Source organism: Megascapheus bottae, chromosome 2 (assembly GCF_031878675.1).
Source record: "Megascapheus bottae isolate mThoBot1 chromosome 2, mThoBot2.hap1, whole genome shotgun sequence".
NCBI lineage: Eukaryota > Metazoa > Chordata > Mammalia > Rodentia > Geomyidae > Megascapheus > Megascapheus bottae.
In genome coordinates this window covers 84217264-84242852 of record NC_143510.1, presented here as the reverse complement: position 1 = coordinate 84242852, position 25589 = coordinate 84217264, and the positions used below count along the sequence as shown (strand labels likewise).

At 43.7% G+C, this 25589-nt stretch overlaps 1 protein-coding gene across 2 annotated transcripts in view; it reads right to left on the bottom strand.

Moving 5' to 3' along the window:
• Positions 1-25589, bottom strand: part of Chst11 (carbohydrate sulfotransferase 11) — a 174440-nt gene that overhangs the window by 94430 nt on the left and 54421 nt on the right. The window contains exon 1 of one of the 2 annotated variants that reach the window (XM_090328545.1): positions 13727-13751. The exons of the other annotated variant lie outside the window; for it this stretch is intronic. Within the exon in view, the coding sequence (XP_090184671.1) occupies positions 13727-13742 (16 nt within the window). The 5' untranslated portion in view covers positions 13743-13751. Of the gene's footprint in view, positions 1-13726; positions 13752-25589 lie in introns of those variants that run through there. 2 annotated transcript variants of the gene reach the window in all.

Here is a 25589-nt window from a genome sequence, read left to right as displayed (position 1 = left end):
CTTGGCTCGAGTAGGGCAGTGGCCTTGAGCTGAAGATCTCAGGGACAACACCCAGGCCAAGTTCAAGCCCCATGACCCACAAAAAAAGAGGAAAAAAGAAAAGAAAAAATGGAATTACTCTTAAGAAAGAAAGGACTGGCAGAGTATAAAGGCAGGCACAGAAATAGAGGAACAAAAGGTAAACAAATGCAGCAGTGTACTCACTGGGCACTAGATTGAAAACAAACTTTACAATGTACGAATAGGAAAAGGGTGACAATGTCCAAAAAGAAATGTACTCATTGCCTGACTTATGTAGCTATAACCCTCTGTCTATCACCTCTATAACATTTTTTTTTATTTTTAATTTTTTTATTGTAATTAGTAAAAGGGTTACATGATATTTGCCAGATAGAAGGTGCATTAATTCACATACATTGATACCCTTTCACATGTCTTGGTACCCATTTCCCCCCCACACACCCCACCCGTCTTGGTTTTCCCCCCTTCCCTATCAAATTTCAAATATCCAAATACAAATAAATTCAATATATCAGATAACAAAGTGAGATACTATACCAATATGAGATAACCAAGGGACAGCAAAGGAGATGAGAGACAACATAGTACATTAAGGACAACAATCACTCATTATATGGCTTTTGTTTCAATATCCTGGAGGTCCTTTCAATTAGCTTCACATTATATGGCCTTATGTATCAAGATTTTGCTCTATTGCAAATCTCTGCTAGGAGAGCCCAAGGTTTCTACTGATTATGACGAATGAGGGAAACCATTGAGCCTAAGTTCCTTTGAGTCTGGCTTACTTCACTTAATATGATTTTTTCTAAGTCTTTCCATTTCCTAACAAATGGGGCGACGTCATTCTTTCTGACAGCGGCATAGAATTCCATTGTGTACAAATACCACAACTTGTTGATCCACTCATCAACTGAGGGACATCTAGGTTGGTTACATATCTTTGCTATGGTAAATAGTGCTGCAATGAACATTGTTGTGCTAGTGGATTTAGTATGTCCTTGTTTCTGGATGGTTGGGTAAATGCCAAGTAGTGGAATTGCTGGGTCATAGGGGAGTTCTATGTTTAGCCTTTTGAGGCACTGCCACAGTGCAATAAGGCAAGAAGCAAGTATAAAGGGGATCCAAGTGGGGAAAGAGGAAATGAAACTATCCCTCTTTGCAGATGACATGATTCTGTATTTAAAGAATCCTATAGACTCTACTCCCAAGCTCCTTGAGCTGATTCAAAGCTTTGGAAGAGTAGCAGGCTATAAAATCAACCCTCAAAAACCAGCTGCCTTCCTTTACGCCAACAGTGAGAGGAACGAGGCAATAATCAGGAAAGAAACTCCTTTCACAATAGCCTCAAAGAAAATAAAGTACCTAGGAATTAGCTTAACTAAGAATGTAAAGGACCTTTTTGATGAAAACTTTAAAACCCTAAAAAAGGAAATTAAAGCAGAACTAAGGAAATGGAAAAACCTCCCATGTTCCTGGATTGGAAGAATCAACATTGTGAAAATGACAATCTTGCCAAGAGCTATCTACAAATTCAATGCAATACCCATCAATATCCCAATGTCATTCTTTAAAGAAATAGAAGAGGCAATCCAAAATTTCATATGGAACAATAAAAGACCCCGTATAGCAAAAACACTTCTTAGCAGAAAGAACAGTGCTGGAGGAATTTCAATTCCAAACTTTAGACTCTATTACAGAGCTATAATTATCAAAACAGCTTGGTACTGGCACAGGAACAGGCCTGAAGACCAATGGAATAGAACTGAGGACCCAGATATTAAACCACAGACCTATGGCCACCTAATCTTTGACAAGGGAGCCAAAAAAATAGAATGGAAGAAAGACAGCCTCTTCAACAAGTTGTGCTGGCAGAACTGGTTAAGCACCTGCAGAAAACTAAAGTTGGATCCTTCTTTGTCACCTTGCACTAGAATTAACTCCAAATGGATCTGGAGGTAAAAGCTGACACACTGAAAACTTTACAGGAAGGAATAGGAGATACACTAGGCCTCCTTGGCACAGGTAGAAACTTTCTTAATAAGGACCAAGAATCACAACAAATCAGAGAAAGGCTGGATAAGTGGGACTGCATTAAACTGCAGAGCTTTTGTATGGCAAAGGACATAGCTAGTAAACTAATCAGGAAGCCTACAGAGTGGGAGAAGATCTTCACCAATCAAACAACGGACAAAGGCCTCATATCTAAAATATATCAACAACTCAAAAAATTGAATCACTCCAAAACTAACCTCCAAAGTAACAACCATCCCATTAAAAAATGGGCCAAAGACTTAAAGAGAGTCTTCTCTGAAGAAGAAACAAAAATGGCCTATAGACACATGAAGAAATGCTCAACATCTCTGGTCATAAAAGAAATGCAAATCAAAACAAGTCTAAGATTCCACCTCACTCCAGTTAGAATGGCCAGGATCAGGAAAACGAATGACAACAGATGCTGGAGGGGATGTGGCCAGGAGGGATCACTACTACACTGTTGGTGGGAGTGCAAACTCGTTCAACCACTATGGAAAGCAGTATAACAACATTTTTTTAAAAAAAAAATTTTAAGAAAAAAAAGCAGGCAGTCAGCCTGGGTCTCTGCAATCAGGAAGGAAATAGAGGTTTTGTTGGTTTCTTTGTGCTGGTATTGAGGCTTGAACTCACAGTCTGGGCATTTGTCCCTTAGCTTTTTCACATCCATTTGAGCCTCTAGTTCTGGCTTTTTTACTAGTTAACTGGATATCTATGAACCATAATCCTCTGATTTCAGTTTTCTAAGTAGCCAAGATTATATAGGTCTGAGCACCAGCAAGTTTTGCCTTTATTTTTAAAGGCATTTCCAGAGGTAGAGTTCAGCCACACAACATATTCACACTGCAGTGCAAATATCACCACTGTGCAATTTTAGAACTTTCCCATCATCCCAGACGGAACCCTTCCCCCTCAAACACCTCGCATTTCCCTCCCCCAGCCTACAATAACATCCTTTTACCTTCTCCTCTGTGAAACTGACCTAAGTTATTCATCCAAGAGCAGCCATCTGTTGTTCGTCCTGTAGGACAATCATGTCACAAAGCGTACTGTCTTTGATGTTCATTTGTGTCATGGGACATGTCAGAATTATATCTCGTAATATAGATTCACCACCCTGTTGATCCACTTATCTATCCATGGGCACCTGTACTCTTTACCTCTTGGTTACTGTAAGCAATATCACTGTGAATGTGAATGTTCAGAGTCACGCTGGAACATCCATGGCATGTGGCAAGCCCCAGAGGCTGCTAGGCAAGTAGGCTGGCTGTGGGCTCCAGCTGTGCTGAAAGAACAATATATGCTCACTGCATTGTGACCACCTAGAGCACAGCCCAACAGCTCTTTCACACCAATCTTAGTGTCCCAACCTCCAACCCATGAGCTTGAAGGACAGACAAGGAGTGGTAAGAATCAACAGCCAGAGCCAGGAGTGTGGCCTACTGTCAGAGTGCTCGCCTCCTATGCACAAAGCCCTGGGTTTGATTCATTGGTGCACAGAAAAAGCTGGAAGTGGCACTATGGCTCAAGTGGCAGAGCACTAGCCTTGAGGAAAAAGTGTCCAAGAACAGTGCCCAGGCCCTGAGTTCAAGCCTGACTGGGAAAAAAAATCAACAGCCACCCTGCAAGGGCCATTTTCTGGGCAAGGTCGAGTGCACAAGGCAGGCTTTGACTCACTGTCTTCACAAGCTCCACTCTGCCCAGAGGAAGAGGCCTCAGGTCAAAGGGACTGTCACCCACAGAACAGCTTAGAAAGGGGATTCTATAATTGCTTGCCATGACAGATTTCTTACCTTTAAAACTTAGGGTGACTTCAAATGAAGCAGAGAAAGAATGTGAAACAGGAAACACTAGAGATACAGAAAGTCTATCAGTGGCTACTTAAGGTCAGGGACAGGAAAAGGAGTAAGGATAAATGGACAAGGGTTTCTTCCTAGAATGTTCTAAAATTAAGCAGTGGTTGTGTTTGTACAACTTTGTAAATAGGCCCCAATTCATCAACAGCTACACATAAAATGGGTGTTTTACACATAAAATGAAATCTCAATAAGCCCATTTTTAAAATAAGTACATATTTTTTCAGAATAAGTCTGCTAGATTAGTATTATCAAGAAGTTTTTGACCTATTTGAGTACATCTACCTTGTAATATCAATATGAGAGACTAGAATGAACTATCTTTACCTAGAGATTATTTTTAAATCTTCTCATGTTTTATATATGATATTGGAGTAAGGAATCTGATTTCTAAATTTGAAGTATTTTATATCAGTTAGATATTTTTCAAATCAGGCAACAAGTATTCAAAAGAGACTTTAGAGCGATCAAGTTTTAAATGTAATTTAAATTATGAAAAGACAGGTTTGTTAAAGGCTAAATATGAACTCAAAGATTGTTAATATACTTAGTATCAATACTAAGATTGCTAAAATTAGAGAAGCTAGTGTTTTCAGGATGCTTTTCTGTAAATAAATGTCAACTTCATTGACATGGGAAAACTCACATACGCAGAGCAAATTCGTGGGACACCCTGGTATTTTCTGGTAACCTACCAGTTACCAGACCTCCGCACAGACCTTTATCCCCACCCCCTCCCCCATCTGTCTCTGAAAACCTAGGCAATGTTCAACTTTTATGTAGAGAAACTGAAATTAGCAATGAACCTAGGAAAGCCCTGACATGTTTCATTTTCCATTCACTTGGATAAAAACAAAACAGACAGCCCTGCAATCACTCTTTATCCACCTCAGTAAGCAATTACAGACACCCGCCTGGCAACTCACATTCAGCTGCCTTCCCCCTATGCCGCAGGGTTTCACCCTGTCCCCTGCGGTCCCCTGGTTCCCTTAGCAATTGATTTTGCAGGGCTGCAGATAACATGCCAACATTCTTTCTTCCCAGTGTCTGGTGATTCAAGTCTGACTTTCCAACTTGGACACGTGGCTGTCTGCCTCTGGGGTTCCCCACGCTCAGATACAGAGCAGCTGCCAGCGGAGGGGGTGAGGGGGGGCAGGCCAGCCGGGAATGAGGAAGCAGGGAAGTGGCGCAGGTCACTAAGACTGTAGCGACTTATGCATGGCAGAGTAGGAGCCCCCAAACCCTCCTCTGTAGGAGCACAGAGAGCTGCTCAGCTCTGCCCAGGGCCCTTTACTCTTAGCCACATTGTGCCAGGCCACTCTGCTTCACCAGACAAGTCTCCTGGCCACCTAGTCTCTATGAAGGCTCTGGGAATGTCACCTGCCCTTTATCTCTTTTAAAGCCACCTGGGAAAACTTTGGGCCTCCTTGGGCTGCTTTCCTTTTCCTCTCCCTCATTCTAGAAGATGATAAGGGACCTGGTTAGAGCATAGTGTCATTTCCAAATTCAGTTTCTACCCAGAACATCAGAATGTGGCCTTATTTGGAAGTAGAGTTGTTGTTGTTGTTTTTGCTACTGTAATTATAATTAAATTAGGATGAAGTCATACTAGATTAGTTTCCTTAAATCCTGTGACTGGTGTCCTCTAAGAGGAGAAAAGGCCTATGACATGAAGTCAGAAGCAAAGGCAGAAGGGACATAGCTACAAGTCAAGGGTCACCAGGAGTACCAGGGTTAGCCAGGAACCAGAGGAAGGAAGAAAGGATCCTTCCTGAAGACAGCTTCAAATGGAAGGCTGGAGGTGTGACTCAGGTAGCACAGTGCCAAACAATGAGCCATGACATCAGATACCAAGTTTGAGTTCTGGTCTTGGACAAAAAAGAAAGGAAGAGAGAAAGGAAAGAAGAAAAGGATGAAAGGAGGGGAAGGGAGGGGAGAGGAACAGAGGGAAGGGTCAAAAAGAAACCAATCCTGAGCCAGGAGTTTGGCCTAGTGGTAGAGTGCTTGCCTAGCATGCACGAAGACCCGGGTTTGATTCCTCGATGCCACATACATAGAAAAAAAGCCGGAAATGGTGCTGAGGCTCAAGTGGTAGAGCTCTAGCCTTGAGAAAGTCCAAGGATAGGGCTTAGGCCCTGAGCTCAAGCCCAGGACTGGCAAAAAAAAAAAAAATCCCAGTCCAAACATTGATTTGGATTTAGACCTTCCAGAACTGTAGAAAAATGAATTCTTATTGTTTTCAGCCACCAAGTTTGTGGTCATTTGCTATAGCAAATGAATACACAAAGATTTACAGCCTAGGTGGCCTTAATAAAGCCAATCAATCCCTTGATGGCAGTTCCTTTAGCTCAAAGATGAGGATAAGGTGCTCATCTAGTAGGTCTCCTGGGAGGACCAAATAAATTCCTCTACTGACTATGGTGTCTAATCTTTTCAACGTGCTATTGAGTTTTGTTTGCAATTGTTTTTTACTTGTTTTGTTGGTGGTGGTCATGAGGCTTGAACTCAGGACCTCAACATTGTCTCAGAGCATTTCCACTCAAGGCTAGTGCTCTACCACTTTGAGCCACAGGTACATGTCCAGTTTTAGAGATAAGTCTCATGAACTTCCCTGCCTGGGCTGGCTTTGAACCACAGTCCTCAGATCTCAGCTTCCTGATAGCTAGGATTGAACACATGAGCCTCCAGTACGCAGTTGCAAGTCTTGGTGTTGAGAGCGTTTGCAGGTATGTTCATCAAAGACATGGTCTCTATTTTTTTTTCTTGTACACTTATCTAGTTTTGATATTAGGGTAATATCAGCTTCAAATAATGAGTGTGATAGTCTTCCTTCCCTCTCTATTTTATGGAATAGTTTGAAGAACCTTGGCACTCATTTATATTTAAAAGTTGAGTAGAATTTAGCAGGGAATCCATCTGGTCCTGGGCTTTTCTTCATTGAGAGACTTGATTATTGCTTCAATTTGTTCGTTAAAGATGTGTTTGGATAGCTGATCTTCTTGATTCAATTTTGGTAGGTTATATATATAGAGAAAAGTCTATATGTTCCAGTTTATGAAAATACAAATTTTCAAAATATTCCCTAACGATCCTCCTGGGTTTCACTGGTATGTGTTCTGATACCTCCTTTCTGTTTTCTAATTTTATTAATTTGGGTCCTATCCATCTGACAGGGCCATTGTACTGTGTGTCTGTCTTTTCTTCTGAGTCAAGAGACAGTTAGAAAGAGAATCGGTAAAGCATACTCACAGTTATAAAAAGGAGCCACGCATCGACCCACACCCATATTTTCATTTCTATGCTTAGATGAGTTAAAAATGGGGAATTATCTTTTTAATTGTTCATTTGTACTATGTTCTTCTGGCATGTTTCTGGCAAAGGATGCCAACAGAGAGAACACTGATTTTTAAAAACATGTCCATATGCACGATGGCTGTGGAGCCAGAAAGATGTTTACACCCTTCAAACCCAGTCACTTTTCTTTTGGGAAATTACACCATGGGACTGATTCAACAGAAAGAGAAAGATTTGTGTGCAAAGATGTTTACGATAGCACTTCCCTGCTGATTGTTAAAAACTGGAAAGACTAAGCCACCCAAGGTTATAGAGGTTATTTCATAAATCATAGTTCACTTAGGAATATTATAAATAAATCATGACATAGTAAAGAGTAAAAGAAAAAGTGCTACTATTTTAAAAAGCCCTCATGTAAAGACATAAAAATGGGGGTTAGAGTAGGAAGATTAAAAATACAAAGTCAAGGATATCATCTACATAAACAGGCACATGTAAAAGAGAGTAAATGGAAATGAGGACAACCATCTGGGCTGTCTTTGCATGTTCTTCTGTGTTCTATGTACATCATTTGAAAATGATGGCTTCAACATAACACTAGATCCAATCACCCCAAACCAGGATGTTCTAAAACAACAACACCAAAAAAAATAAATAAAAATAAAACAACCCTGGAGTTGCCCAAAGAAAACCACCTGCAGCTATAAGTGTGGGATATCTTTCCCCCAGAGATCATTTGTTATTGCTGTTGCTGTCATTTGTTTTATTTTGTTTTTCAATGCTAGAGATGAAATCTCAGGCCTTGCACATGCTAAACAGGAGCTATACCTCTGGGCTACATGCCCAGACCCCATATTTGAAACATGGATCACACAGGGAATCTGGTGAACGTCTGCTTGTCTCAGGATGCTAAGATGCTTATGGATCACTAAAACTGCTGCCATGAAGACGTGTTGAGGGTGAAGGGAACCACAGTGAGTGCCCCTCTGGATGGGGGAGATTGGAAAGGGATGATTTGAGCTGGAGGAGAAACTTCAAGCTCTGCTGTCTTCAAATCTTATTCTCCTTGAAGTGTGGCCAGAGGGAACAGGCCCCTGCAGCTGCATCCCATTAAACAAGCCCACGCTCTGCTTCCATCCCCCCCCACACCCCCTTGCCTTCTTGTGAGTCCAAGAAGCAAGGCTGAGCCTGTTCTACCTCCAGCATCCCTCTGAAGCAGGCAGTGGAATGGGAATAAACCCAAGGGAGAGAAAGAAAGAACTAAGCTACCATCAGAATTCTGCTCCCACTCACTCTCCCCTCCCCCCCGCCCCAAGGAAACAGTTCACATTTTAAGACTTTTTTTCCCTTCTCTTAAAAAGTTAAAAACATTGTGATAAAATGGAAAGACCAAGACTTGCCTTTCTTGAGAAAGTAAGAAAACGGTGCAACAAAATCCTTGTAGATACAATAGGCTGGAAGGCATATAACACATGTATGGACTATGTCTACATATTCAAATTCCCTCCAAAGCCAGTCAGGCACGGTCTATTTGTGCAAGCAAATTAAAAAGCTGTAAAACATTAAGATGGTGTTTGCAAATGGTGATAGCTACAGAGAACATAGCATCAGATGCTTGCCTGTTGCTACAGAAGGTGGCCAGGTGTGTTAGATCTTGCTGCCACCTATTCTCTGGGTGACCCCCTGAGGAGAGGAAAGCCATTGGAGAATGTATTTTGAGTCCTGGCTATAGGCCATCTGGAGTGTCAGGCACTTTCATAAACATTATTTTAGTTAAGCTTTCTTCCTTGCTAACAAAACATGAGATTTGTTACAATTTCCCTTTTTTAACACAAGAAAAAGAAGTCAGGCTCCTGCCACAGCACACAGCTAGTAAAGGATAGATTCTCTTTGGGAATTTGTGGTGATACTAGCCTTTTCATTCAGTGCCTTGTGTTTGCTAGGCAGGTGCTCTACCACCTGAGTCTTGCCTCCAAGTCCTACATTTTTTTTTGCCTCAGTTCATTTTTAGATAGCACCTTGGGATTTCTGCCCAGGACTAGCCTTGGATCATAATCTCCTGAGCTACATCCTCCACACAGCTGAGATTAGAAATGTGTGTCACCACTGCCAGTCATGAAGACAACTTCTCCAAACTGCTATAGCAAGTAAAGGCTAATGACTCAGTGTGTTACCCACAGGGAGCTGCCTCGTGCAGGATACAAGGGAACAGAAGGACACGAAGCACACAGCAGCAGTCACACCCGTGTGTCCACCTTCAAGTGAGAGGCATAAGGTAAACACAAGGAAATGGATTTCAGTGAGTCAGTAAAAGCATTGGGACAGACCAGTTAACTCTGACAGGGCTGGGTCCACGTGGCCAGAGTGCTGGAGTTCCTGCCTCACGTCCTGGCCCCTCCTCTAGCCAACCCGTGATCTTCTGCAAAGCTCCTGATCACCAATAGGATGGGAATGATGACAGCACTTTCCCTGTGAGCAAGCGACTAAGAGAATGTCACGAGAGAGCAGCTCTGCATGCAGGGGCTGCCACATACTCGGGAGGCGGGTGCTGTGTTGATGTTTCAACTTCTCTGGACTCAGGGTGCCACTTCATAACAGTGGGCATTATAGATTTTATGAAACAGCAACGATGCTGGTGATGCTTCCGCTGTTGACGGTGGTGAGGATGATGATGACAGTGATAGTCATGATGGTGGTGGCGGTGCAGGCTGTGGTGATGGTGTGATAGAGGTGGGGATGGTGGTAATGATGGGATGATGAGGATTGACATGGTGGTGGGGGGGGTGATGGTGGTCATGGTGATGATGATGGTGGTGGTGGTGGTGATGATGATGGTGGTGGTGGTGGTGATGGTGGTGATGATGATGATGGTGGTGGTGATGATGGTGATGATGGTGATGGTGGTGGTGGTGGTGGTGGTGGTGGTAACGATCATGGTGATAACAGTGCCGATGATCTTTAGCGGTGGCAGTGATGTTATGATGGTGAGCAGGACAATGACAATGGGGTACTTTATCCCCAGCATCCTTTGCAGATCCCCATATCGTCCCCATCTCAAAGCCTTGGATGAAATGTGCTTATTCTTGTCCTCCCTCCTTTCTTTTAATTTGTTGCAAGTTTTAATGGTTTCTTTATCCAAGCCAAGACAAACATCTTCAAGTCCAAGCGGCAAAGTGCCGCAGCACTGACATTCCCTGCACCCTGTGAGGTGACTACAAAGACAGCTTTGGCCCAGCTGCAAACAGGCAACACCAGGGCACCAGGCCTTTCGAAACACCCTGTGTCCTCACAGTCCTCACAGGAGGAGGTCCTGCCCGGCTGTCATAAATAGCAGTGATCTCCCTGACGGAGTGGATTGCAGTATCTAGAAAGACACATCCAGCAGGAGATCCTCCTCTGAATAATCCCCCCTCACTTATGAAGGTCAGAAGCCTTGATCAGCATTTCATTAAGTTTCTCATTTCTAGGACCTCTAGTGTTTTCCCACTACATCAAATAACCACCTTCATCAAAATGTGGACAGCTGAACATCAAAAACAGGGATAGAACTATCTCAGGTAACAAGCCTTTCTGTCATAAATGCTTTGTTGATTAGTTGACACCGTTATGCTTGAATTACATCAAAAAATGGAGGCATAAATATATTTTAACATGTATTACCATGTCTTACCCTGGTACCAGTTGCTTTACTATAGACAAGGAATTTTTTTTTTTTTTGCCAGTCCTGGGCTTGAGTTCAGGGCCTGAGCACTGTCCTTGGACTTTCCTCAAGGCTAGTGTTCTACCCTGAGCCACCGCACCACTTCTGGCTTTTTCTATGTATGTGGTACCGAGGAATCGAACCTGGGTTTTCGTGCATGCTAGGCAGGCACTCTACCACTAGGCCAAACTCCTGGCCCAGGGAAAATTATCTTAGAACTAGTTAATATTTAATTTACTTTAGGTTGGTCATACATGATCACGTGATTTTCAATTATGATCCTTTGATGATGAAAGTAGGCGGGAACCATGGTAATTGATCCAGTTGAGTCAGAAGTGGGAAGGGACCCACTTTCTGATCACTTTCTGATCACTTAGAACTGCTTGACAGGGTTCCTAAACATTTACTTTGGAGAGACTAAGAATTGTTCAAATGACCTTGCATTTCTGGGGCTCTGGCTGGGGCATGAATCAGCAGTTGGAACAGGAGAGTCCAGGGATGTAGCGGGGGGAAAGAGAGGACACACAGCCCCCACCGCAATGCGCTCATTCTCCTGAACCTTCCTTTGAAATACAGCAAAGGAAAAGCATTTGTTCCAGACACTGGCGAGGATAATAACGAAGATCTGTTTTCACCATTGCTTGTTCCCACACGCCTTCCTCTCATTGTAAAGAGCAGAAATCCAAGATCAGGGAGTTTAAGGGATGCCCCGAAGGTCACAGAAGAAACTAGTGACATCTCCATTCTCGTGACACAAAGGGACTTGTCGAGGAACAAGAGCTAAATAGGGGGAAACTAAGCTAAGGAATTCAGACCTTCTACATCAACTGCAGCATCTAGAAAGAAGGGAGGGAGGGAGGGAGGAATGGTGGTAGAGTAAGAGAGAGCTGGGGAAGGGAAGATGGAAGGAAGGGGAAGAATAGCTGTATATTGAAAAAGAACTCCACTACTGAGCAACCACAATGAGCTAGGAGCACAGGAAGTAATGGGAGAGACTGAGCCAAGGACACATTAGTTGGAGGGTGAGCTGTCCCCTCTGCATTCCTCCAGCATGCCTCCCTCATGCCCTAAGGGGATGAAGGAAACAGAAGTACTTAATTAAAGCCCCCATAAAAGCTACCTGGGGCTTCCACATAGCCTCTCCCTTGTACCAGAAAAAGACTCCCTTTTGTACCTCCTACTCTAAATAGAGTTGAGCCTAAAATAGGCACTTAAATAAGACCTTCCATTAATGGGAATGAATGAATCCAGCTCTGCAGGTGAGGGAACCACACAGGGCCAAGATTCCAAAACTTTCCTAGGTTTCCTCGGAGAAGGAGAAGGCTGTGGCCTATCTCTGGGTGACACTGCCAGCATCCCATCACCTCCTAAGCATTCCTGCCCCAGAGAGCCCTGCTACACTGTCTCATAGTCTCGTCCAAAGTCACTCTCACACAGACAGGACTGAGACAACATCAGATGATCCCTGGAAATTCCCAGAAAAGATCAAGTCACCCGCCTTGCAAAAAAATGCAATGACCCTCTTTCTGTTTTACAATCTGCTGCACTGCCATCCAGGGAGAGGACTACAGTGCTAGGGATTCTCTGAAGGGAGGTGGTGCCAACACTGTATCAGGAAAAGAACCACATCTGCCCTGAAGCCAAGACTGAGTCCCTTTCTCCCTTTCCCCCAACACAGGAAAAGAAAAATAGACAAGTCACAAAATATAGAAATGGATTTGGGAAGAATATCAACTCAGGCACACTTATCTTCCAGGTTCAATGTCTCCTGTGCCATCTAGTTGGATAGAACTCAGGAACTCAGGCTCTAGAATGGTCTGACATCATGGAAAGAGAACAGAAAGCAGAGGTCCTAACTCACAAAGAGGCATTAGGTAAGTCTCAGCCCTCCTCCTTTTCTGGGTCTCTATATCCTTATCTATAAAGGAGTGCAGTCTGTACAAGATCCCTGCCAAGGGCTCTGGCTATGTAACTCCATGCACTTGCTGATTTAATGTCTTCTTTCCACTACTGGGAAGCTCACCAAGATCCCACTGGCACTTCGCTCCTCACTGAACTGGCCAGCTTTTGTGGCTTCTTTCAGGGCCTAGTAACCACAGACACAAACCTAGAGGCGCCCAAAAAACACAACAGGACCCATAAGCACGGCAACCCATGTGAAGTCACACAGTGTGCAAAGTGTAACAAGATTGTGTAGGGATCATTTGTTGACTTGTAGGTTTTTGTGTTTGCTTTTGTTTTTTAAGAAGACATTCTTCTTAAATGTAAAAAGGTCCATTTGCATGGTTCTTAGCCAGGTCAATTCCAGCCCAGTTATAAACCAGGGCCTTCCCCAACTCAACAGACACACAGCGGAGTTTGGCATATTCATAGCAACCCTTCTATTCTGCCCCCTGGGGGATGGAGGCAAGTGAGGAAGTTGCCATTGGTACTGACCAGGCAATGAACTCACCACTCAGCTTCACACCAACACAGAAATAGAGGTTAAACACAGCTCCCCATGGCCTCCTCCACTGCATCTGCACGAAGAGGGTGCTCATAAGAAAGTCAGGCGCACCAGACTCAGTGCTGGCTCACCCTTATCATCCTAGCAACTCAGGAAATGGATATTTGAGGATCATGGTTCAAAGGCAGCCTGAGCAGGCTTATCTTCAATTAACCACTAAGCTGAAAGTGGAGCTGGGGCTCAAGGGGTAGAATTTTAGCCTTGAGCACAAAAGCTCAAGGGAAAGAGCCCAGGTCAAGAGTTCAAGGCCAGTTCAGGACCAGTAAACAAGAAAAGAAAGTCGAGGGAGAATGCTTACTTAGCACCTCATAAGGTTACCTTGCCACTCACTCATTCCATCCCATCTTTGCGATACCATCTGAAAGCAAACAGTAAGCACCCAATATAGGCACAGCCATCCTTTCTTTCTAGAATGTTCCAAAGGGGAGAGCCCTCAAGATTAGGTTGCATGTAGAACCTGAATATACTCTGTGCTACAGCACTGTAAACTAAAAATGGTTACAATGGTAACTTTTATGCTGTGCATATTTTATCACAATTGTTTTAAATTATGAAAGGGGGCAGATATACCCAACCACACTGACGCACACTCACCACCCTCAGCCAGTGAGACAGTGCCAGCTCGTCCTTAGAGCGTCTGAGGCTCTTCACTGGCCCAGAGTAACCCAAGTCTTGTGTTTCAGCATGATGTGCTGAGCCTTGGCATGAATTCACAACCATGTCACCCATACGGGGATCTTAAGCGGAGGCCAGTGGTCCTTTAACCTGAATGTCCCTACAGTGGCCCGGGGTGACGTGGAGATACAGATGTCCAGACATCAAGAGGTATCTCTTCAGGTCTAGGAATTAGCTCTTTTCAGTATCCGAGGGGATGGTTTGGGAATTTGGGATATGCCAGGTCCTGGGAACTGTGAGCTAGACAGAGTAGGGGGATGGAGCCAATAGGGCCCTGGCATAGACCTTAGAAATGAACATAGGGGAATGGCCACTGGACAGCTTCCTGCTCCTGTACCTGCTTCAGGCCCTTTACCAACTTCCAGGAGGTACTGATCTGTCCTTAAACAACAGCAAGGCTCATACGTGCAGCTCAGCTACCTTCTCAGACCAGTGGGCATCTGTCAGCACTCGACACCCAGACCCCAGGCCCACTCTCCTCTGTGCTCTTGCTACCTGGCCCCTTCACCTCTCCCCTCTGCAGACTGGACTCTGCATGGTGGGGATGGGGACCTTTCCTTCTGCCAGGACCACTTGGATATTTGTATTCATAGGCCTAGATTTATTAAGTCAGGATTTGAAATAAAAGCTCCTGGATTGATTGAATTTCAAGCCATGCCTGTGGTTGCCTTGGGAAGGCGGGACCAAGATCCTTTCAAGGCCCATGGAGGCCAGGTGTTCTGCACCCCTGCTCTAGGACTGGGGATTCCAGTCATGCTGCCCATTTGTGGGACCCAGGGTACATGACATGTCACCTCCCTCACCCTCAGCATCCACATCTGCCAAGTGGGAATATAAGTGAGATTTGCTACTGAGAGTCCTCATGAGGTAATGAGCTAATTCAGGAAAAGCAGTGAGCACACAGTAGGCGTTTAATAAATGTAACAACTCTCATTCTTTATTAGAAGGTTGCATGTGAAGGTCACAGGGAGGGAAGACATCTAAGAAACAAGGTATCTCATACTTCTGTTATTAAAAGACCCCCAACTCAACTCAAGCACGCACACTTCCTTCCATGATTATCAATCACACCTTTTGGTTTCAAGGTGACAAGCATGAAGAGTAATCCCCAAGAACCTGAGACACCCAGAAGCCCCTGAATCCTTTAACCCTGCAGGTCTTCCACTGATTCCACCTGAACCAGCCTCATCCACTCCTAGCTCCCACCAGCAAGCTCTGCTTCCTCTGGTCTTGTTCACAGTGCACGCTATGATTGCACTGTGCACTTAGGGTGAGCTGCAACCCAGTCTCCCTGGCTTTCTAAGGCACAATCACATCGCACAGTTCCTTTTCCTCTGCCAAGAGACTTGGGTCCATAATAAATCAGTCTCACAACAGTTACAGAGACACAGGATTAGGTGCTAGAAAGTTCTAGAAAATCAGGCCAACTTCGGTACCAATCTCAAATTATCATTTCCTGTCATACCATCTTTATGCAGACTAGAAAAATGGCATGTGTACAAGTACTTGATACATGGTACTCGGTAGGTGCTCATTAAATGATAATAATAATAATAATAATAAATATATTTGCCCTCTAGAAATGGACTGTTAGGCACCACCTGCTATCTAGCCATTGGCTAATTAATTCCTCCTGTCTGTCACTTAATCTTTTCAGGTCCCAGGGTAGGGATGAGATGACATCATTGAAGCAAAGCATATCTCGAGCACACTGTCAATAGCAGCACTTATTTACTTACCAGAGCTGAGGATCGAACCCTGGGCCTCAGAGCAGGCTAAGCACACACTGTGCCACTGAGCTACATCCTCAGCCCAATCAATACCAGCCACAACTCATTACCATATTATTAGCATTCCTCCTAAGTTTCTGCGCTACCTGAAGACAGAGCTATCTCTTCACTTCTGTATCCCTAGCACTAGCTACTGGCATGGATTTTTTTCCCCCCAGAGATGGGAGGAAAGGCTTACGACCATCAAACTGGAGTCTAGATTTGAGAGAGGAAATGTAGTTGAAGCACAAAGGCGTGTGGCTGGAGTTGGCTGCACAGCATCACAAAGGTGGACAGAGAAGGCAGTGGGAGTGAGGAGGGATCACAGATGGTAAAACTCCCAGCTGCTCACACACCTACCCGTGGGAGAAAGCCGCTTGGGAAATGTTAAAAATGAGTCAATTTCTCATCAACAAGAACAACAAGGAAGACAGTGAGGGAAAGAAGACTTACCAGGGAGGTAGGTGTAAGAGAGAGAGGCACCTAGCCAGCTCCTGGGAAACTTAACCCTTTTGGAGGGAGGGAGGGGCTGGGGACAGAGGAGGGTGGAGTGGATGGGGCTGGATCCCAGCCTGCTGAGGGAGGATGAAGCTCACTTCAGGCCACCGAAGAGGCGGGCACATACAGCCTATCAGTTGGGCGGGCTGTCAGTTGTCTGAAGACGGTTAACTGCTTCTCTCTGAATTTAGCAATTTAGTAAAACATGATGTGTGGCTGTTCAGATGGCCAAGTGCTTGGCTGTGGGCACAGAAAGCGCTTTGGCAATCCCATGGCTTCTTGCAACTAAAAGAGATTGGGGAAGATGGAAGTTTGGCTGCGTCGTGTGTAACTCAAAAGGCAAAGATCGTGGGGACTCTGACACAGTGAGATCAGACATACCACCTGGGGACTGGGAAGAGGGGTGCACAGGTGCAGCTTGGGAGAGCAAGGGGTACCCGGGAGAACTTGAACCACTTTCCTTGCCTGGAATCTTTCCCACTTCCCATTGGTCATGTCTTATCTCAGACACCACAATTCAGTCTCCAAGTCGATAGATTTCATAATAATAATAATAATGACAACATCATCCAGGAGCCATCCCAAGGCTCTGCCATGTTGCATTTCTGAAGACCCTTTAAAGCTGTGCCCTTCCCTACTTGAACAGCAATAGTGGAGAATGATGAAACTTTTCCCATCCTCTCCAGCCACCTGGAGAGGAATTCACCCCTCTGAACAGCAATAGTGGAACAGCAATAGTGGAGAATGATGAAGCTTTTCCCATCCTCTCCAACCACCTGGAGAGGAATTCACCCCTCAAATAATGACTTGATCAAGTCCCGGTTGTCTCTCCTTGGAACAACGTTGTAAGACCCACAGGAATCCTGGCCTTTCTTAGCCTGACTATGCCCATCCTTCCCACATTTCTGTCATCTGACTTGCACCCTCACTTCAGATCCTTCTGTTGTTCCAGATGTGTAGTCTAGGTTCCAGTCCTAAGTCCTGAGCAAGGCCTAGCAGGGCTCCATGTCCTAACCTTTCCTGCTCACAGCTGGTAAAGAGCAGTAAAGAAGCACAGAGAAGTAGAAACACTAGTGACTGTCCTTTCCTTCCACCCAACCTCTCTCTCCATGCCCACCTAAAGCCATCCCCACTCATCTTAGTTAAAGCGTATCCCCTGAAAAATATGTCTAGTCAGGTGAGGTGAGGCACACTTACAATCCCAACTACAAGGAGGAAGTGGGATCATGACCTAGGCAAAAGCATGAGACCCTATCTGAAAAACAAACTAAAAGCAAGATGAGCAAGGGCTCACATGACACAGTGTTTACCTGCCAAGCATGAGACCCTGAGTCCAATCCCCACTAACGCACACAAGCACACACATGCACGTGCACGCACACACCAACATACACATATGTACAATGATTTGTTCAAGTCCTTGAACAGGTCCCATGAATATAATCTTATTTGGAAATAGGATCTCTGAACATAGACTCAAGTTACAAAGATATCATGGTGGGGCTACAGACCCCAATTTTATGATGAGCGTCCTTAAAAGAAGAGGAAAATTTGGGCCTAGAGATAAACGCATCTGGTTCCACTTGGATGTAACCATGAGCACGACGTGAAGACAAATCACACCGAGAAGGTGGTGTGCAGACAGATGCGCAGCTTGGATGAGCCATCTATAAGCCAAGGCATACCCAGGACTGCCAGCAACCAGCAGGAGCCAGGAGAGAGACCCAGGGAAGATTCTGCCTCAAAACTTCAGGAGGAGCCAGCTTCCAGAATGCTCTGTTGACCAGCACTGCCAAGGTCCCAGGAAAGAGGCTGCCTGAGTCAAGTGCTCCAGCTCCTGACTTTCCCAGACCTTCCCTTTTCCCATCCTGGTGCTCCCCTCACACAGTCGGGGGAAAAGAGGGACAGGATTTGGGGGAAGCCTTCCTTTCCTTCTCTGATGGACTCCCTTTCTGGTGAGCAGCTGAGACATCCTTCGTGAGCCTGTCAATACTCCGCCTGTTGCTTCTAAGGAGAGACCACTTGCCAGCTCCCTCAGCCTCGGGTAAGCTGTTTAATGGAGAGTGACTTGATTCCAGGAAAGATAGTAACTTTCAATGTTTCCTACATAGCTGAGACAGAATCCATCCTCCAGACACAGGCAGCCAAGAGGGGCTTAGACAAAGAGTGGCCCAGTCTCACCTGGGTATCTAAGTCAGCGTGGTCCCACAGTGGGACCTTGACACTCAAGGTCAAAACTAGCACTAGAAGACCAACACCTATAATTAAAGTGAAAAGCACACAGACAGGAAAACAAGAAACTAAAGGGAAAAGAGGTGACAAGAGAGGTGTGTGTCTCCTGAAGAGTAAATAAATAAGCGCAAGACTTTACCTGAGCCACTTCAGATTACAGAAATTGCAATCCACAAATCTAAAGAGTGGGAAAGCTCTGTGTGAGTTATTTCCTTTCCCACTACTCGTTATCTCCCAACCCTTTTCCAGTCCTTTCCACAGGGCCCCAAAAGCTATGAGAAATGGCCACCCCTCCTAGTGGCAGAAGCCACAAGGATTCCCATCTTCCTCTAAGGTAGCTGGGGTCAGTACTTCCCCTCCCATGTGCTTAGAACTAAGAAAACACTTTGGAGGTGATGTTTCCATTAAGTTCCTTTGGTTATGCTGAAATACCACGTGCCTGAATTAACAGAAGAATGAGTGAATGACTAACTGAATGAAGGAACAGACAGTTTTAGCAGGGTGTGGTGACACACACATATAATGCCAGCTACTCCACAGGCAGAGACAGGAGGCTCATGGTGTGAGGCCAGTACCTCAAGGTCTTATATTAAAAAAAAAAACAAAACAACTAACTAAAAGTAAAACAACTTGGGGCATGGCTTAAGAGATAGAGCACCCATGCATCAAGTGTACAGTCCTGAGTTCAATCTCCAGTATCACCAAAAAGAAACAGACAGTTCTGACACTGATCTTAGAAAACAGGTTTTCTAATAATTTGGTAATCTGTGCCCACACCAAACTAGTGTGTCTCCAAGTCTCTTTCTCCAGATTCTGGATGGGACAATACCAAATCAGCTGAATGACTAGAGTGCCTAACAAAGAGGCTTGTTTTGCTCACGCATTGGGAAAATGAAGGACCAGGTCTACATTTCAGACTATGATAAAGTTCTCAGCAGGGCCAGAAACCATGTAGAAAACTGCCACACGAGTTCTATCTCTAACTGAGAACTGAGCATCATGGATCAGAGCCCGCCTGGGTAAGAAAGTCTATGAGACTTATTTCCAATTAGCCGTCACAAAGCCAGAAGTGGAGCTGTGGCTCAAGTAGTAGAGTGCCAACTGTGTGCAAAAAAAGATAAAGAACAGTGCTCTGGCCCTGAGCTCAAGTACTGATTGGCACACATATACACACACAAAACTGCCCAATAATGTGTGTACTCAGGAAGCCAGGCACACTCTAAGTAAAAATATACTTGTGGAATTAACAAACATATAAACAAATGAACCAAAGGTTCTATAGATCTACCTCTCAACTACTACAGCCATGAAAGCCACCTGGCTCCCTGTCTCAGCGACAAGAAAGATGTCAGTGTGACACGCCATAAAGCAGATGACTGGTAGCTATGAGAAGAAAAAAAGGTAATGCTAGCCATCTCAAGATCAAATGGCCTTCTAGCTGCACCACATCCAGTCTCTCCCAACCTCGGCCTCCCACCATCATTTCACTTCGCCACAGCCTCTCAAGGAACTTCAGATCCAATTACTAGTCCTCAAACGGCTATCAAACCCACACAACTTTGTTAAAAATACTCACGCTTGTTAGGCCTCCCCACCATTAGATGACTTCTAGGAATCTGACAGCTGTAATTAGCACAATATGTAAATCCTGCCTCTTCAAAGAGCGGATGCCCGTCTGTGTCACGCTGGCACAGTACAAGCCAGGGAGGAGGGTGCTGATTTCATTTCTTCTTGCAAGACATGTAAGTGATTGAAACTGGGTAATTCTAAAGATGTGAGCTGGGCTTTCCGCCTCTGAACTTCTAACAGCCCATACTTGGTCTATGCTTACAAAAGCAGGTACACACTGAGGTACACATTGAAAACCAGTCCATCTCCTCCCACTCTGCCCTTGTGGAATCATGCTACTGGCATTTGGAGACCTTGACTCTAGCGTATACATTTAAAGACATCCATCTCACTGACTCCACACCTGTGAGTTTCGGCATGAAAGTGAATCGATCAATGCATTGTGTGGTTGCATGTTAATGTTCCCTAACATCAACCAGGAAAAGTCATCAGATTTTTTTTTAAAGTAGAAAACATTTTCCTTATGAGAGCCTTCCTCAGTTTAGGATAGGGTGGAGAATCCCAACCTCTACGTTAAGAAGCTAGAGTATGTGTCCTTTGAAATAAAGCTGGAGTAAGAAGATTGCTAAGAAATCAGCTGTGGTGTGCTTTCAATGGGACCCTTGGGCCAGCCAACTAACATGGAAGGTGGCCCAGGCATCACATGCAAAGCCCAAAGCCATACCATTCAGGCATATGTGTACAAACAGACACGCACACATCTAGATAGATAGATAGATAGACAGACAGACAGACAGACAGACAGATAGATATAGTCATGGAAGCATACAGACATATAGATGGTTGACTAGCTCTTAACACCAAGGGGAGAAAGAAAAGCTCACTGTCCCTTTCATTCATACCACCCAGGTCACCATGAAAGCTTTGGTCACTCCTGTGAGCAACCAGCCTAGCAGCATACACAGAGGGAAAGCCAAGCAAAAAAAGAGTTTTTTTTTAAAATTGTTATTGTAAAGGTGATATACAGAGATGTTACAGTTACAAAAGTCAGGTAAAAAGTATGCAGGGCTGCACAGCCTAACTCACACATGGTAGATCTGCACATAAGTAGCTCTTGAAATGGTGCAATTACTCCTCCTTTTCATTTTTATCCTTGTGGTCCCATCCATTTACATTAGCAAAACAATCAGCCTACCTAACAATATGGTTTGCTGTATGTGAAGTGGTCCTAGTGGAAATGGAAAAAGGCAGGAAAGATTTCATCATTTTGATGTCAATAGGGCTTGTTAGCTTTGTTGTGCTTTGTTTTGTAGTACTGGAGTTTTAACTTCAGAGCTTCTGGCTTGCTAGGTAGGTACTCTACTGCTCAAGCCAGACCTCCAACCAAATAATTAGTTCTGAGTTTGAAAACAAATTCACTGTATTGAGTCAGTGCTACCTATTCTTGGTAGCCATCCACCAGCCCTTTTCTTGGCTTGCAGAGAGGAGACATGCAATTTAAGTAATGGCACATCAGTGGTCTAAGCAAAGCACAGCATGGTCAATCTCCTTTTGCAAACTTTCCTAGATGCAAGAGAAGGCCATGTGACTCCATCCTGGCTAATGAGATATAAGGGGGGGAGGTAAGAAGAGGGGGAATAATGCCTAGAACAAAGATCTCAGTAAGTTTTATGTATTACTGCTGATATTGTTCTATCATTAGTCATTTTGCTTTTGGTGGTACTAGGCCTTTACTTACTAGGCAAGTACCCTACCACGCAAGGCGCATTCCATCCCACCCCCACTCTTTTTGCTTTTGACTTGTTTTGTTTAGGTGGGTTGTTTTGTTGTGGTTTTTTTTTTTTTTAAGTTTGTTTTTGAGGTAGTGTCTTGTGTTTTTGTCTAGGCTGGCCTTGGGACATGATTTCCTACCACCACTTCCCAAGTAGCTGTGGTATATAAGTGTGCACCACCTCACCACCCCTACTGTTATTAATTTTAATGGAATTTCTTTCTTTTTTCTCTTTCTTCTTTCCTTTATTCCTCTAATGATGAATTGTACCTGACTCGTTTGAGTCATAGCTACTGTGGGTGACTTGAAATCAGTCATAATGGAAATATTACACCATGGAAACTGGCAAGTGCTACAGAGCAGAATTTTTCCCTCAGAGAGCTGTCAAACATTTCCTAGTACATCACTTCTCCCTCCCTCCCTCTCCTCTTTACAGTTGTGATCTTCCTATTATCAACTAGGAAAGACCTACTGTGGGCAGTGTATTATGTCAGGTTCTTTAGCTCTAGAAGGTAAATATCATAGAGCTTGGCCTTCAATGAGTTTATAGCCTAACAACACAGCTATACTAAAAACAGAAGCTGTACTAACTAACAGAAGTGGCAACCATCAGTGGTTCAATTAAGAAAATCTGTAGGATTTATTTGTTTATTTGAAATAGGATAGGGAAGGGGGGAACAAGATGAGAGGAAAGAGATGAGGGAAGGAAACAGGGACAAAAACATGTTTGTGAAGTAATGCACCTTCTAACTGGTGACTATAATGTAACCCTTCTATTAATTACAATAAAAATATATTTTAAAAAAATCTGTAGGATGGGCTCTGTCACCACCGTGTCAAACCATGACTGATAATAACTCCAGCCCACTCATTCACTATCCTTTACATATCAGCTTTCCCCCTTTAATCTGCTTTTGTGACTACAGTTCCAAGAATCATTCAAAAGTAAAAAGTAGAAGCAGAGAGACTTTTCTTTTTATTCAGGAAGAAAATAATTTAAGCTTCATAACAAATTCATGAGGTTGCTACTATAACTATTCTCATTTTATAGACATGGAAATGAAATCCCAGAGAAGATTAAATAATTTGCCTAAGGTTACAAAGCTTGAACAGCCTGAGTATAAAACCAAGCATTCTGATAGCAGAAGAGCCTGTGATATGTATATATACATATATATATATATGTATATCACTAACACAAAGACACTAGCATGCAGAAGTTAAAACCAAACAATAAGCTATTACTTATTGAACCATCTTGTACTAATCTATAGTTTCCATGTGCCTTAGCCTTATAGTCCAAGATGTTTGGCTGCTCAGAAAAGGGATCTCCATTTGATTATTTGAATAAACTCTATCTTACCCACCCACAATCACAGGCATGACACTGGATGCTAGAGATACTGCCATGCATCCATCTCAGCTCTCAGACTGTCCAACCTGAACGGAAAATCTACCTCACTGCTCCTGGCTCCAGCAGGCCTGTGTTTGGCTCCTTCCTGTTCCATTTACCCACATGAAAACCTGAAGACTTGGGCTCCCATCCATTTGGCAATCAGACCATCTCCTCGGCCCATCTGTCTGTAACTGCACACCTTTTGGGGAGCTGCATTCCTCTTTACTATACCCACTGCTTGAGAAGATCTTAGAATTCATACCTGTTGTTCTCCCAGCAAAGAAAATCACAACCCAACCTCACTGGTTGGTCTTCTTCCCAAGATCCAAATACAGAAAAACATCAGTATTTGCTAGAATTGCCAAAAGACTTGACTGCATTTTTACTAATCTTTTTTATTTTTAAGAAACAGAAAAAAGGGAGTTCTTTACTGGTTTCCCTTGTCTCTAAGAATGAGAAACCCTGATGTATGAAGAAGGTTGTCTAATTTAGAAATACAAGTACCACCTAACTAGACATTTGAAGGGTTTCATCTTCCTACTAGAAGTAAAAGCATGAGCCACCAGTACTTTATGTGGAATATAGTTTCTAATAGTGCATACATTCCTTAAATATCCTTAATGGTGTTATTTGTTTTCTAAGAAAAAAAACAAGCCTTGGCAATTTAGTTATCCAATACCTTCTTCAGGACCAAAAGGTTCAATAGGCTCAAATCAGTTCTTTCCAGATTTTCTTAACTGGTGGCCAGTATAAGCTAAGAGAAGAATTCTAATAGTCAGCTTCTCAAGGAGAAATATGTGGGCTCTGAGGCAAGGGAGAAAGGAAAGAGGAAGAGGCAGGAGGGGTAGGAAAAATATAAAGTGACTTTAGTGACAATTATTACCTTTCATGCTACTCACATACAAGATCACAAGACAGAATGCAGCCAATTCTGGTCTTCTGTGACAGCCTGAGCCAAGCCAATTCCAGGGCCAAGAGGAGAAAAGTGGAGATAGGGACAACATATATTCCTTAGAAGGAAATCATGAAAAGCATGCAAGGCTGGAAGCAATCTTATTGCTTCCATCCAGAACAAATGGACATATAGGCAAAAATACCTTGCTAACATACAAAGTAAGACTATGCGGCAACTAAGTTCCTGCATGTGATTATTTCCCATCCAGCCAAGCTCCAGGAAATCAGTGCCTTTTCACATGTATTTCTACAACACACATGCTATACTAGAACATTGTAGGTCTTTAACAATCATATACTAGTTTCCTGTGTGTCTTTCTCACAATGCTCTCCACTTATACAAGTGTACAGGGCTCTGTGTGTGTGTGTGTGTGTGTGTGTGTGTGTGTGTGTGTGTGTGTGTGTGGTGCATTTTAAATATCTTTTAAAATCTACATACATGAGCCATTGTCGTCACTTCCAAGCATGTAAACCAATGGCATTAACGTATTGATGTTGTTGTAAGCAGCAACATTCTCATCTTCCCAAATGAAACTCCATCCCCACTAAACACCAGTCTCCTAGCCATGACAACCAGCGCTTTCAGAGTCTATAAATATGACCTGCTAGAGACATCATTCGAGGGGGATCATGTAGTGTTAGTCCTTCCCTGTCTATAAATATGACCTGCTAGAGACATCATTCGAGGGGGGTCATGTAGTGTTAGTCCTTCCCTTGTCTGGCTTACTTCCCTTAGCGAAGTAGCTTCATGGTTCACCTATGCACTGGCATGTATGAGGGCTTCCTTCCTTCTTCACACTAAGCCATCCATGTCACTTTGTATCCAAATCACACTCGCCCATCAATGGACATAAAGATTATTCTCCTCACAATTCCCCACAAAACAGAGCATCTAGAATTTAGCAAGTACATTCTGAATAAACAGCTCCAGCTCAACAGGGTGATTTGAACAAGAGGATAATGGCCAGAGCTTCATTTCCATCTTCTGGCACACCACAGATAACACTTAAGAGAATTGTTTTTTTTTTCATAAACAATGGACAAGGAAGCTAAAGAAATTCAAACTAGACGATCATCATTGTTTTGGTTAAAGTAAAATGAGGGGGGGGAGGGAGGGAGAGGGAGGGAGAGAGAGAAAGAAATCAGAAATTCTATAAAAGCTGCTAGAGTAATTTTCTACCTTTTATACTTTCCAAGGATCTTACTGGCTTTTTGATGAATCCCTCAAATAAAAAAATTGGGATGTCAGACCAAACTGCCATCTAAGATGTTAATGTCCCAGACACAGAATGAGTCATTCTGCAGGCTGATATCATG